Source organism: Eucalyptus grandis, chromosome 8 (genome assembly GCF_016545825.1).
Source record: "Eucalyptus grandis isolate ANBG69807.140 chromosome 8, ASM1654582v1, whole genome shotgun sequence".
Taxonomy (NCBI): domain Eukaryota; kingdom Viridiplantae; phylum Streptophyta; class Magnoliopsida; order Myrtales; family Myrtaceae; genus Eucalyptus; species Eucalyptus grandis.
The window spans coordinates 38,609,784-38,625,166 of NC_052619.1; the positions used below are offsets into that span (position 1 = coordinate 38,609,784).

Below are 15,383 nucleotides of genomic sequence, written 5' to 3' on the forward strand. Positions count from 1 at the left end.
AAAGGAAAAGGAGTCCCAACATAGAGGAGGACTTATTCAGTCTAGTTGCTTGGGCTCCTGAAACAAAGCGCCCTTGGATCTTCCTATCTGATTGTACTCCATTAATTCAGACAAACTCCTTATGATTTTCTTTTTCATTTTATGATCTCATTATATTAAGATTTAAACTCAAACTCGAAAAGTTTAGTTATCTCTGGATTCATATTCTGAATACCTAGACTACTTCCACGTTACAATTATGTCTCTTCTTAAATAATGTTGAACTATAACGGATCATATCTGATATCGTGGGCTTAAATAAAAGTATCTGGTAAAAAAATTGACGTTGAAACCGTCTTAGAGTTTTCTTTATGTAGAGTAATGGTAAGAAACTTCTCACGACAATTAATTAATTTAGTATATAGAATAGATCTGGGTCACATGGCATAAAGGGAGCAGCCAAGTGGCGCATCTGAAACTCTTCATTATATGACTCAATCACACATCAGCACATATCTTATCTTACAGACATTTTTTATCTGATTAGGTGCTGTTTAGATTCATTTACTTTGTATTTGTTTATAATCAACAAATTGGATTAACCTGCTTTCGATTTATTTACAGGTTTCTTAAGCAAAAATACTTTTTTTTGGTTATGTTAATTAACAATAAGTATTTTTAATGCATAGCATACGTATTTCTACCGTGCGAAGGTACTAAGAAAAATTACGTAAATGGCATATATATCAATTAATTAAATTAACAAAAGCAGCACCTACTTGTTTTGGCAAAAAAATAAATACTTACTTTTCAAAAAAAAAAAATACATCCCTTTATGTCACTTCAATTTTTTTTTAAAATAATAATTTTACCTTTTAAAATCCAATACTATGCCAATATCCTGAATTAATACTAAGAAAACTGTAATCATCAATAGACAAATAATAGTCTTAAACGAATGTGCGTTCATTATGACTTGACGCTTTCCTCCAAAATTGATTTAACGAAAATATATCATGAAAAACAGTTCTTCCTTTCTTTCTACATAACGAATTATGTACGTTCTTATTTTCCAATCGATCAATTCTATTATAACTATCCAAGCATTGTTTTCATGTGAAACACATTTTTTTCTCATTTGTTTTAAAACAAGGATTTCTGTAAATAAAACCGAATGGCACCTTACTTTTGGGCAAATTCAATTCCTGATCATTTTATCCGGGTGGGCTTTCTGATCCCTCTAAAGATAAATCCAATGTCGTATGGCTTTGTCCTTGAAGCATACTTTATCATAATATTCTATATAAAATGCAATAGTCATAAATACTCGAAACACTCTAAAAAAGGCAGGGTGAATATCATTTAAAAAAAAAAACTCAAATTAGGTCCATTGTAACGCAAATGCTCCAAACTTTTTTTATATGTCACCAAAAATTCTAAATTTGCCCATTGTGATATAGATATCACAAAAAAGAAAAACCCAATATATACTCTTGATTTCGGTTTCATCTAATGTACATTTATCACACTAGTATATAAGTTTGGATTTTTTTTTACAACAATTTTGTTTTATATTTGTGTCATAATGGGGTCAGTTTATGACTCAGCATCATTGGAGATTTATTGTGATATTAATGATAGTCAATCCCCCAAGAGGAAGAGGAACCCTCTCGGTTCATGGAGCATATACCTTACCAACTTCCCTGGATATACTCGGACGACAATAATGACGATGATGATGCTTTCTTTGGTCGTATGTTTTCCAAGCGGAAAGGGCAAAGCAAGTTCCCCTGTTTCCTGGCTCACATGCCCCCGCCCCATTTTGGTAAATCCCTGGCTGGCTTTCTGACTGACTCGCTTTCTCATCGTGTAATTTTCTATCTCGCCCTTCCTTTCTTCTTCCTTATCTTTCTCTCTCTCCCTCCCTCTCTAGCAAGCCGGCAAAAAGAAAATGAAAAAAGGAACAGTAACTATATAATAAAAAACACAGAGAGAGAGAGAGAGGAGAATTGAGGAAATGGGAGGGAGCTGAGTCCACGTTGAAGTTTTTCTTTGTGCTCTCCTGTTTCTCTCTCCAGCGAGTTATACCTGAACAAAGCTCCCACCTTTCGGTTCCTTCTCTTTTGGGGGGTGGGTTATCATTCCCTTTCAGGCTGTGGGGGGGGAGCAGTTTCCCCGATTTTCAATTCTCCAATCTTCCATTGTTTTTTCTTTTTTTCGGTTTTGGGTTGGGATGATTGGTGGGGCTTCCTGGTTCCTTTCTTGATTCCACCCTCTTTCTTCCCACCTCCCCCCTCTTTCCTTCTTCTTCCCCTGAATTCTTTTTAGCCGATTCCCTCCGTTCCGGTGTGTCTTTTAATATTCTTTTTATTTTTTAGGCCAGTACCTTTCCTGCGAATTCACACCCCCACATGCATGTTGTTGGGTTTGTCTGATCTGGGATTGGATCGCAAGGATCCCCCCTTTGTTCTTTGTTTCCTTCTTCTTTCTTCTTCTCCTTCCTAGAGAGAGAAAGGAAAGAGAGGCGTGGGCTTTTTCAGGGACCTGGGTCTTTTTCGTGGGTCGTCGAAGAAGGAGGAGAAAGAAGTGCCAAAACGAAAGGGGAAGGTGAGATTTCTTGGCTTTGGCCTGTTGGATCTTCCCAACGTGGGGCCCACCGCACGAGATTCTTTGCTTTGCGTTCTTGATCTCAACCCAGTGGAAAATTTGGAGCTCGTGATTTCTATGCCACCCTGGTTTTGTGATTCGAGCTGGGTCAGATTTGTTTATGGGAAAAGGTTCGTCTTCACTTTCGCCGTTCTGGGTGGAAGATAATCGAATTGGGTGTCTCATGGTGGCTAACATAGTTTTAGATAGTTCTCTCTCGGTTTGAGGCTTTCATTTTCTCTTGGCATATAATTTTTAGTGTGGGGATTAATCGGGGTGTGGTGCTCGACCAATGGCGGGAGTGGATGCTTCGAAGTATGCTCATAGCCCTGTGCATAAGGCTATTGCCATGAGAGATTATGCCAGTCTTAAGAAGATCCTCGCTGGTCTCCCGCGCCTGTGTAATCCAAACGAGATTCGCACCGAAGCAGCTTCTCTGGCTGAGGAAGAGAAGGCCGATGCCATCTCTGCCGTGATAGATCGGCGTGACGTCCCGAATCGCGACACTCCGCTCCATCTGGCGGTCAAGTTGGGAGACGAGACGGCCACGGAGATGCTTATGGTCGCAGGGGCGGACTGGAGCTTGCAGAATGAGCAGGGTTGGAGCGCACTCCAGGAAGCTATTTGCAATAGGGAAGAGGCTATTGCGATGACGATAGTTAGGCATTACCAGCCACTGGCGTGGGCGAAATGGTGTAGAAGGCTGCCTCGGTTGATAGGGACAATGCACAGGATGAGGGACTTCTACATGGAAATCACCTTCAATTTCGAGAGTACTGTGATTCCATTTATATCAAGGATTGCCCCTTCGGACACTTACAAAATTTGGAAGAGAGGCGCGAATTTGCGTGCGGACATGACTTTGGCTGGATTTGACGGTTTTCGAATTCAGCGTGCGGATCAGAGTATTCTCTTTCTTGGTGATGGGTCAGAGGACTGTAAAGTTCCTCCTGGTTCGCTTTGTATGGTATCGCACAAGGACAAGGAGGTGATGAATGCTTTGGACGGTGCTGGATCTCAAGCAACTGAAGAAGAGGTTCGTCAAGAAGTGACTGCGATGTCTCAGACAAATATATTCAGGCCAGGGATTGATGTCACACAAGCAGTTCTATTACCCCAGTTGACTTGGAGGCGACAGGAAAAGACAGAGATGGTGGGCCAATGGAAGGCAAAAGTATATGACATGCACAATGTAATGGTGAGCATCAAGTCCAGGAAGGTTCCAGGTGCTATGACAGATGATGAGTTCTTCTCATCTTGCAATGAAAATGAAACGGAAAACGAGGAGCTTAACGACCTTTTGACAGAAGACGAAAAAAAGCAACTTGAAGCTGCACTGAAGTTGGATTCATCAGAATTAACGTGCGAGAGTGGCGATGGAGTTATTGGACATCGCCATAGTTGCTATGAGAGGAGGGAGATTCCTATTGAAGATATGAATGGTTGTACAAGTGGCGACAATAAGCAGGAGAAGAAAGGATGGTTTTCTGGATGGAGGAAACGGGATCCCAAGAATGAAGTGAATGGGAAACTTGCTCCTCCTAGGAGTTCTCTTTGTGTAGACAAGAAAGTGAGTGATTTACTTGAAGATTCACCATCGAGGAATCAAACCACACCTGGTAGGCATTCTATGGAGATTGTTATGAGGGGTGATGATCATCGTAGAGGAAGAGATAGCAGACCATCATCATCTGCAAGCTCCGACAGCAACAACCGCCGCAAGGATGGAGGGCGCGAGAGTGAGTATAAGAAGGGGTTAAGGCCTATTCTTTGGCTTTCTCCTAGCTTCCCTCTGCAGACGGAAGAACTCCTTCCTTTGCTCGATATTCTTGCCAACAAAGTCAAGGCCATCCGTCGTTTAAGGGAGTTGCTTACAACAAAACTCCCGATGGGCACTTTTCCAGTCAAGGTACTTTGCTTACACAGTACTAACACATTTTCCTTTCTCTTCAGTTACCATCTTTTCTTGGTTGGCTTGGGGTTAAATATTTCCACTGCTTATTTTCAAACAATCACGTGCTTTCTAACACTGACAAGTTACATTCGCGTGCTTTTACATGACGACGGTACATTTTAAATTTTAACTTTTAATAGATCCTAAAAGCTCCAATGACATCTGAGTATTCCTCTATAGGTATATTATATGACATCCTTGATACAGCTATTAGGACTTAAATACAGTGGGAGCATTTGCTATTGTCAGATTGAGGAGTAACTCTTCTTTGTGGACTCTTCTAAAGTGACCAATTAAGTGAAATCGTGGTTTTTATGTGAACTGTAGTCTGGCTCGTGGATACGGATGCATGTTGGTTCTGTATGTTGATGAAATGGGAGCACACATGAGTTTTAAGAAATGAAGTCACTCTTTTGGGCTGGACATGCGTAAGTGTCGGAATCTGTCTTGGCAGTTGGTTCATGCTCATTCTCATTTTTGGTTGTATGGCATAATAAAATTGTAGAAACTTTCCATATCTTGTTTTGAGGATAAGACCTCGTGCATTTTGTCATATTTTTGGCGAGGCTTTTCTGTTGGCGTCACACAGGATGTATGCTTTTCTTAGATAAACATACGCACTAAACACACAGATTCTCTTGCTGTGGAAGAACATGTGCTTGATAGCTCTTTGGCGCATAGAACTACTATTTGCTGTGAGCACTCATTCGTGCAGATGTAGAAGCTCCAGATAGCTTTACTGTCGAGAATTAATGTTGTGGTGGTGATTAAGAAAGGAATTTCTTTTGTTAATTACATAGCTCAACAAGATAAGGGAAGCAAGAGCTATGACTTACAGTTTGAGAGGAGTGTGATCAGGGAAATGGGAAATGCTGAATTTTGTCAATTTATTCTCCGCTTGAGTCAGAATTCCGTTCTCTTTTCTAGTTGGCTATCTTGAGCTACCCATTCAGTCTCTTTTCTTATTTTGAAATTTTTGCTACGTTTCAAGTGCAGGGACCACATAGAGGAACCTTACATACCTTGGGTCTTTGTTAAGATCAAATTGCATTATGCATACTCAAATTATCCCCCTGCTTGCTTCTACTAATTAGGAGGGAATGTTCTTGTACATAGTGTTTTACCATTTAAATGTGCTTGTGTGTACACATTTAGTACCATCTCTGCCATTATGCTGGAGGACACTAGGAGAATATTAACGTGAATGTGACATGATTGAGGATGATTGAGTGGTGTATTTATCCCCACAGAGGCTACAATTTTACATGGGTTGGCACATGGGATTTGCGTATGGTGAATATATTATAATTTGAGTATTTGATGGGGCTCTTGGATGAAATAGTGTAGAAATATGTAGTTGTTTTGTTCAGGGAGTTGAAGGAGGGTTGGTCTTATATTTTCTGCCTTCAGTTACTCTGGTCGACCTTTTTTTTGTAGCCAACCAGTATGGTTGATTGTATTTTGTGATACAAGTTTGTAAATAGTTATCCAATATCTTTTTGAGTATACAATCACTTAAATGCTCAAGCGTTCTGTCCAAACATTTGAAACTGAGAAGAAAGTGATCATCTCTTCCTTCACAATAGGGACAAAGCTAATAAGATTCTAGTCAGATGGATCTGTGTGAAAACCAGTGTGTACATTGGTCATTTTGTTAATCTTGTATAGCGGAACTGGTAATTTAATGGTGGGCATTGATAAAGTTATTGAGAAATGTTTATCCTAATTCTTCATCCTCTCCAAACGTTTAAGTGGAAGTTGAAATAATCCTTAATGAAAGGAAATAGAATAAAGAGGAATTGAACCAGAAAGATAGTAAAGCCAATAAGTTTAGTGGACGAGTCTAGATTGTTACCAATTAATAAAGATAATTGACAAAGCTTTCTTATAATCTAGTTAGACAGGTTCTGACGATTGTTGAATTCCAGTGAAAGTTCCTTCTATAGATTGGTACTGTTACCAACTTTGATGGTAGGTGTCTTGACAGATATTTCCTACACATCTTTATCTTTACTGCTCAACTAGCTCCTTAAAAGTTAGAATACTCAATATGCAGAGCTTATGTGCCGGCTAGATGATCAATCACCCTTATTCTACAAGTTTAGCAATCTGAAGTTGACCTATGCTTTCTTTGATGATTTTTTATATAGATTTTTGTCCTAGATTAAGGACTAGAATCCAGTGATGTGATATTCTAGTAATGATGTTTAGTAGCAGAATAAAAATTCCTCTTGAATAATTTTCTTTTCTGGGAGTGTTAGTTCTCAGGGGCAGCTACGTTAATCTTTGTTCAATTGCAGCTTGTTGTTAAGTGAGTGAGACCTAGAGTTTTCTGCTCTAGGCCCCTCATTTACCTTCTCTCGGGCTATTAAAATAAGTTCATTGGCACAAACATTCCAACCCGAATGCAAACTCTAGATTTAAAGTGTATTACGTCTGATGCTTCATTACCTTCCAAAAAAATCTAAGCAAATGATTTTTAGTTCTTGCTGATATTAAATGATACTGCGATCCTTTATGCGAGAGCTTTGAGATCATGCCTGGACTATGACTCACTTTTGCAAACCAAGTATCATTAGTTGCAAAATGTATGAGCTGATTCCTTGATTACGTTCAGCTTTTGAGGGAAAGGGATCTGCTCTGTGGTTTTGTGGTTTTGACGCAAACTTTCTGCTAATTCTTCACTTGTCATGAAGTGTGGAGCTTTATAATAGGGTTTTCTCTCTGTCCAGTGTCCATATAGGGATTCAACTTAAATTCTAAGTTTGTGATTCCATCCAGGTTGCGATCCCCGTGGTCCCCACCATCAGAGTGCTGGTTACTTTCACCAAGTTTGAAGAACTACAGCCGCTGGACGAGTTTGCAACGCCGCCATCGAGCCCTTCGGGCCGAGAAAGCCCGGCCACGACGAGTACCTCGGCTTCATCTTGGTTTCAGTGGATAAAGGCCCCGATTCACCGCCCGAGCTCTTCCTTTGGCGGTTCTAGCAGTAGGATAGAGAATGTGCAGGACCCGTTTCTGATACCGCCGGAGTATATGTGGGTCACTGCCGAGGCGAAGAAGAAGAAGATGCAAGAGAAGCAGAGGGCCAAGAGAGGGAAAAATCAGAACCGCTAACGGAAGCGCGGTTGTAGGTTTGGGGGCAGGAGCTAAGTTAGGCACAAGATAGAATGTGTTTCATTGGTTCATGAAATTCAAGAAAAATGGGTGGTCAAATACAAATTGTGGTATAACATGTGGGATTGGTGAAAAAGAAACAAAAAGAATCTGTAATTCTTGCTACATCTTCCCTTATTTGGGTGAATCTTTTACTTCATGTGGTAGGCCCATTGATCTCTTTCTTCTACTGGTGTCCCTCCATTCGAAGTTTTTATAATTATTTTCAGCAAAATCAACTTATTCTTTGGCGAACCCCGTTCTATTAGAAATACCGCCCCTATTTTATATCTGAGATTATCATATATATTTTAAATTATTTATTTTTTACGAAATAAACACAACATGAGTGCTGTCTGAAGTTGTTGGCAACATTGCTTGTAGAACTACTATTTATTGAAGTGGACAAAAAAAAAAAAAAAATCTTAATAAGCTGGAAAGAAACAAGTGCACATTCATTGGACCACCCGAGCATGGGCCCCGTGTTGGACAAAGCCGGATGAGCTTTTCAATCAAGTACAATGAATGGCATCATATTTAATTTGTCAAGGGAAAATTTTACTTTTCGTCTATGCACATTCACTTTTTTTTCTAATTTAGTAGCTATACTTTTAATTTATATAGTAAAATCATTCAACTTTCACATATTTCCTAATCAATTCATTTCAAACCAAATTCAACTAATATGATCATCTAACGATGTTAAAAATATAATATGTAACGAATGCCCAAATGGATAAAATAATATCGATTTAAACGTTCATCATAGATGTTTACATTGGAAAATTTTTATTCACATCACACCATGATGTTGACCGATAGTCTTATTAGCCGGATAGTTAGATTTTGTAAGGAGATTTTTGTCTAGAAAATTTATGAGATAGAAGGTTTTGATTTGACGAATTTTATATATAAATTTTCTTTTATCGTAAGGGTGGGGTTAGAGCCAGAAGGACAGGTACCTTATCCTGCCTCCATTTTGGCTAATATTTTTCAGGAAGAATCTTCCTGCTTTGAACCTGTTCCCTTTTTTTTTTTTTTTCTTTACTACTTCAACTCATTTTCGTTTAATTAATTAAATGGTCAAATAATTTTCTTCTGTGGTTCAACGTTATTTAGCCCCTTTTCTTGAATTGGTCGCTCTCCATTTGACTCTCAGATGGTCTTCCAAACCAGGTAATATCCTCTGAAGAGATTCACCCCTCCTGTCATGATTCCTTGAAACCCTATAATCAAAATAGGATCACTGTAGGGTGTTCATGATGGCTTTATCACGCCTTGTAACAGTGGAAGCTTGTAGCGCATGAATGATGGTCACACATGCAATCTGTGTAATTATTCTTCCAGCACCAGCATTAGAATTATCATGAGTCTGTTGGTACTTCAATCAGCATTTGGCATCCAATGCCTCTCACTTTGGCTTGGGCGTGCTTATACAAAGCCTCAACTTTTCGGTAAGGTCCCACAGACAAAATCAGAGCAGGTTTGATTAGATATGTCCCTTTTACAATTTGGCTCATGATCTAATAAGTTGTTCCCTCATGCAGTTCATGCAAAACTACCGATTGATAAGAAAGGCCTTTGTTCTCGGGTGTAATTCAGCGGCTTACTCGAGTGGAACGGGTAAATAGGGTTCTTGACGGAAAATCCCACTTAACCAGTAGCATGAGACGGAGTTCATGTTCGTTAATGTTGTTATGTTGCAAGTGCGACCGGTGCATGAACCGAATAGTTTCTCCACCGGATCAATGTAATCCAAACTGTAATGACTCGGTCCGGTGAGAGTGGAGAGTAGTTATTGGAGCCAATGGGTTTGGACAAAGGGTGACTCCTTGAAAGCTTCTAAGATATCAAAAGGGGCAAGAATGAACCGAACTATACATTGAACATGGGGAGAGCGATTTTGATGTGTGTGTGTGTGGAAGGCAGGAATGAATTGAACTATACATTGAATAAGGGGAGAGCGATTTTGGCATGTGTGTGTGTGGGTGGGGTGGGGGGTGTGAATGAATTGAACCATGCATTGAACAGTAGAAAAGTAATTCGGATGGGTGTGTGTGTGTGAAAAAACTATAATCTATTTACGGAAGCGCACTTTAATATAATGACTTGAACTATGCATTGAATTGGGGGTAGGAATGAATTAAATTATGCATTGAACAGGAGAAAAGCAATTCGGGTGGGTGTGTGTGTGGGTGCGTGTGAAAGAACTAGAATCTATTTACGGAAGCGCACTTTAATATAATGACAAATTTTGTTTTGGAACTCTAAAATTAAGTGAACCCATATTAGAGCACTATTAAGATGAGTAACCCCATGAAAAAATGTTTGCCTGTAAGGCTTTGGCGTTGCTATCATTATCATTTGGCTGAGAGGGCTCTGGAGTTCCTTCATATCGATGTAATTCTTTTAGTCGAAAATGGATACTTTTATCTTATGATTGATTGTGCTAGTCAGGTGGTTTTTGAGCTTTTTTTCAAGGATTAATGTAGACAATTATTGGGATGGAATGAAATGGCCAACTTACACTGTAAACCTAATATAAACATGGATGACCTCGAGGAAAAGTATTTGCCTGTAAGGTTTTGGTATCGCTATTATTGTCATTTGGCTAAAAGAGCTTTGTTGTTCCTTGATATCGATGTAATTCTTTTTCTTGAAAATGGATACTTCATCTTATGACTGATTGTGCTAGTAAGGTGGTTTTTGAGCTTTTCTTCAAGGATTAATGGAGACAATTATTGGGATGGAATAAAATGGCTAACTTACACTGAACCTAATATTTACTAAGATAGATGAAGAACTAGGTTACTGTGCCTCAGGACGTGGTTATGTATATCTGCAGTGGTTCATCTGACATACTAATCTGTTAAGACATCACGCAATGATGATCTACAACAATTTTTCATTTTCTGGCAAGTTCATTTGCACCTTTAAAATTGGTGCTCGGCGCGGAAAAAGAACTATTCAAGAGATCTTCATGAGAAGAAAAACAGTATCGACTCCGTATCATAAGTGAGCAACCCTTATGATAAGATTTATGAAGTTACCCATGATTGGGTGGCTTGGGTACCTTGTCTGATGAGCAACCAGCAAACTTCTAGGATTGTGTTCTGTGCATGAAGTGCAGAAGATTTCTTGTAGATTCCGCTTCAGATCGTTGAAGATTTCTCGAATATTTGGTTTCTTGGCTACAAGATCATGAAATGCAAAACGGAGTTCAAATTTCTTAGCTCCTCAGTAGCAGAAGATGCCTAGCTATGCCTTTGGAAGTTCCATCTTTTCACAAGTAGGGCATATGGATGGGCAGGTGGCAATGGATAACTAGGTTATCATTATATTCAATAACTGTAAGCCATGGGAAAAATCTCTTATATGGATCGATACTAGCAACTATAAATTGTCAACCTTCTAACGATGGGTAGAGTTTCGATTCATCAGGTGGAGGCAAGGCACTTCAATAAGCTCTCTCATCAACTCCGTAACATCAGAAATGGGAAAGCAGCTGCAACTTGCGAAGGTTAGAGCCAATCTGATTCCACAATTTTTTAGTGCATGAACTTTCAGCTGCGACGGCGCCGTGAAAGTGTTGCTGTCCACCAATGACGTGCTCAATTTCTAGGTTACTGGGATCTGACAACAAAGAAGGAGGCGATTATACTTTGTAACACACTGCAATAAATCCACATGAGAGAGAGAGAGAGAGATAACGACAAGTCAAGGCGTGGGTGGCTTTATGTAAAAAAAGACATACGTGAAAAATAAGCACGCCTATCAGATAGCACAACCCAAACTCGATCAGCTGAATCTATCTGTTCTTTGTGCTTGCCTTTCCCAGTATACTTTTCGTAAAAGAACTCTCATTAGAATAGCACTACTTTAACGGGCTATGTAGATCGACAGCTATGCGATTCCACATGAATGCAAGGAAAAGGACATGGTTTGGGCCTATCGCGGAGGAAGTGCATTCTTTTTTGTGGTAATGACCTGCTAAGTCGTCGTGCTGTGATTAGTTCTGGCACACTATGCCAGGTTGAAGAGTCAGATGTTTTTTTTTTTTTGGTAAAGGTAAGATTATATTGAGCTTTAACCAAACTATACAAAAGATCTGGGCGCCAAAAACTTACACTCAAAGTGACAACAAGTCAGAACGAGTGGAAGGGAGCGGAAGTAAAATAAAGCCAGCCGCGAACAAAGTGGCAGCGAACTAAACAGAAGCAGGAAGCAGCCTAAACAACAGGCACAAAGAACAGCAAAAGGACCGCCGACCAAGGCAGCAAGGCAGGGAAGGACCCGCGAGAAAACAAGCATCAATTAACGGCATCCTTCAACTAAGGTGATCCGCAACAGCAAACAAGAGCCAGCCAGCAGCCTAGCGGAAGGAGCGAAAACAGCAGCACAAGCCAGCCATAACCGAGGCCACGGACCAGCTAGACACCACATGAAGGCAACCTGCATCAGCAACGACTTAAAGGATGAGATGAAGAACCACGACACCAGAAGACCGCGGCCCGATTTGATCAGCTACGGCGTTGTAGAGGTTCAGTCTCCACCGACGAGAATATAATCAGATCAATACCCCAGCCACTGCATTCTCCTATTCCTTGTAGTATCCTCCACATTTCTGAAGGTGATAGTCTTGTCTCAGATTGTTGAAGAGTTGATGTTTGTAATCTCTTAATTGGCTCTTCACTAAAACGTAGACCCTTTGATAAAATGTTCACGGTGCTTATTTTGTTGGTTGTTTCTGCCAAAGGAGATGATGTTCTAGACCTCTAGAATTCTAGCTGATCCATATACAACTCTTCTATGTAGAAAATTTTCTAATAAAAGTTGCCAATTCCACCGTTGCTGACATCTAATATAGTAACCGCACATGAAATCTTGTTCTACTCATATGTATGATTTACATGGAGATTTCAATGACTGCCATTCCTGTTTTCTAATTGATGTATCTGAAAGAAGCACAATTTTTTAGGATTATTTTCACGACTTCGGGTGTGAAGAATTTCTTGGAAAAGCCATCAAAGAAGCTGTGCCACCCAATTATTGATTCTGCTAATAAACGACGAGAAACAGCGATGCCGGCTAATAACACCCTGGAAATTTCTTGTCCACACTTCTTTGGAGGACAGGGACAACATTTGTGCCAACTGTATGGTCAATTATGTAGGGAAGAATACGCTGATGGACGCTACAGAAGAGCAAAAGGATATATAGTTGATCTCATGAGACAACTGGCCTAAATTGTAATACTAAGGAAGTCGTTATAACTATTCTAAGCAGATGATGTTGATCTATAATACATCGAATCGGGTATCAACTAGAGATGGGTAAATTTGGGGTGTCACTGCATTCATCGTGATAATTTCCATCATTTTTTTCGGTGATTGTTGAAATTTCTGAATTCTGACCATCCGATGCAACTTTGGTCTTTGTTCCATTAATTTTTAGGATCCACAGGAGAGAGGAAGAAAGAATTGCAGAAACTGGCTACATCTCTCACCTCAGTAGGCCGAACGGAATATCACATACATGGAGAGACCCTTGCGACATTGGCACGCTAATTACCTTATTTATAGCCAACCTGCTAACTGGTTCCTGTTACTACTGAAGATGAAATCTTGATAAAAAGAAAATTGAAAACTCATCAAGTTGACCAGAGTCAGTTTTGAGTTAAATCATGTTTGTATTATAGTCAGATTTGATTCAGTAAACTTTCTTGTGTTTGCATCTTCTATAATTGCCAGCCCGAGTGCCAAGTCTTCAAGGGCAAATTTGTGGTTTGAATTTACCAGCAAAGAGGGAACAGCAGATGTAACAGTCATTGTCGAACACATCTGAAGCTGCAAGGTCTTGTGGTTTTACCTGTTACGTTTCAATTTTGGCTATAACACAGACAAGGGATAGAATCTACTTAAACACAAATACCGAAAGAATTGGCTAAATATATTAGTTGAACAAACAGCTCGAAGACAACCACCAGGAATGTTTGATAGCTTATGTTGTCTTCGCTAAACTTGGATCAGTGCTTGCATCAATAGACATAACCCTGCGCTAATTCTTCATTCGAATTTCCAATTATCTTGGAGGGTCGAATCAGGAGATATGTTCTGAGAGTGACTTTTCATCTCATATGCTACCATGTACTGATGATGTTTCCCATTGACCGATGGGAATTTGAGTAGAAGACAGCACTCGAGGACAGAAAGTACTTGAGAAAATCGGGTACTCGCAAGCTGGACATTTGTACCTTTGGCATGTGCTGTTTCATTGAATTGAACAAACACAGGAATTCCTAACCCCTCCAATTTCTCCATCTTCTGAAACACTACATCAGTAAAAACAATGTGAGGTCCTAATGAATTAGGGAAATGAAGTTTATTATTCAAAACTTTGAAATTCACTCTTATGCTTTGCCATTGAGCTACATCTCTTTTGATTTGCAATTACATTGGCACCTTTTGGACAATACCGAATTCTTATTCACAAAAGAAAGTATCTTGATGTGGACTAAAACCCTATGTCTGCCGATTGTTCATACCCTAGACATCACTAAAAATACACAAAAATACCCTTAACACAACTTTGATGATGAAAGTGAAATAAGCAGGGGTGACAATCTTACCTCGGCTCGAATTCATGCACATGCGCAATGTCCTTTCCATGAGCATCGGGCCAATTGACTTTTCTGCACTCCGTCCTTCGTCGATGCTCATCCTGTTCAGTGGCTTTCTTGAGGCTGCTCTTATGAATAAGAATTCCACCATGAGCATGACAAGGCCCACCATGGCGCTTCACTCGACCTTCGATTTCGTTACCCTCAAGCTCTTCCTCGAGCCCATCTCTCTGCGCCACCGGAGACAACTTCCTCGCACTATTACCTCTATTTCTCGCCTCGCAATTACCACTGAAACTCCGTGATGGCGCATAGCAAGAGCAGACCAGAGAAGTGCACCTGTTTTGTGCTGAGGCCGCCAGGAGTGCAGATTTAGCCTCTCTCAGCAACCTTTCTGTTTATCATGGATACAGCAAACCTGACAAATGAAGGTGAACTTGAGAATTGTGGACCGAACTACAGCGAGCAAAGTGAGTAAGTGACAACATTTCCAAGAAGGTTGATGTGAGAATGTGCCTTTTTCTTAGGGCATCGGCATGTTCAGTTTTTCCGGTTTAGAATAAGACTGACGAATACCGATCACAGTGCAACAACTAGCGATACCCAACAAAGGTTCTTGAAAAGAGAACACTAGACCCGGAATGTTTTCTGCACAGTGATTGACGTATGTTCGCCGTGTCGCTTAGTCGATTGAGGCCTAATGATTTTGCCCCGTGCCTCCACCCCACTAAGCTTGATACTCTTTTGCTTTTGGTCATTGCACTCATTAGGGAGGTGAAAGCTTGTGTGGGAGAGAGAGAGAGAGAGAGAGAGAGAGAGAGGTTATCTTTAACTTTCTTTGAAGACAAATTGGGCGATACATCAATGGTTATCTGCAGGATCACTATCATAACATCATGATGGAAGCAAGCGAAGATACAGGAGTAAGGGAACGAGAAAAGTGGTGTGGATCTTAGAAATCTTCTTCTTTTGCCAATATCTAGAGGGCAAAGCCGTGACAAACTGCAGAGTGTGGACAATCATGAAGAG

General features: G+C 40.1%; 2 protein-coding genes across 3 annotated transcripts; one reads left to right on the forward strand and one right to left on the reverse strand.

The window, feature by feature from the left end:
- Positions 1 to 1,920: 1,920 nt before the first annotated feature.
- On the forward strand, positions 1,921 to 7,925 carry LOC104414363 (ankyrin repeat domain-containing protein 13C). 2 transcript variants are annotated; one of them, XM_039299435.1, is made up of 2 exons: positions 1,921 to 4,534; positions 4,907 to 5,909. In XM_039299435.1, exons 1-2 carry the CDS (start codon positions 2,918 to 2,920, stop codon positions 4,946 to 4,948), a joined length of 1,659 nt encoding a protein of 552 aa, XP_039155369.1. In that variant the 5' UTR covers positions 1,921 to 2,917; the 3' UTR covers positions 4,949 to 5,909. The 2 variants fall into 2 exon arrangements, with proteins under 2 accessions (XP_039155369.1, XP_010023739.2); XM_010025437.3 differs by lacking the exon at positions 4,907 to 5,909 and adding an exon at positions 7,361 to 7,925 and having other exon boundaries at positions 1,927 to 4,534.
- Positions 7,926 to 13,491: 5,566 nt separating this feature from the next.
- Positions 13,492 to 15,099, reverse strand: LOC104414364. The gene is made up of 2 exons (XM_010025438.3): positions 14,364 to 15,099; positions 13,492 to 14,066 (listed from the first exon to the last, which is right to left on the reverse strand). Exons 1-2 carry the CDS (start codon positions 14,524 to 14,526, stop codon positions 13,801 to 13,803), a joined length of 429 nt encoding a protein of 142 aa, XP_010023740.2. The 5' UTR covers positions 14,527 to 15,099; the 3' UTR covers positions 13,492 to 13,800.
- Positions 15,100 to 15,383: the final 284 nt, after the last annotated feature.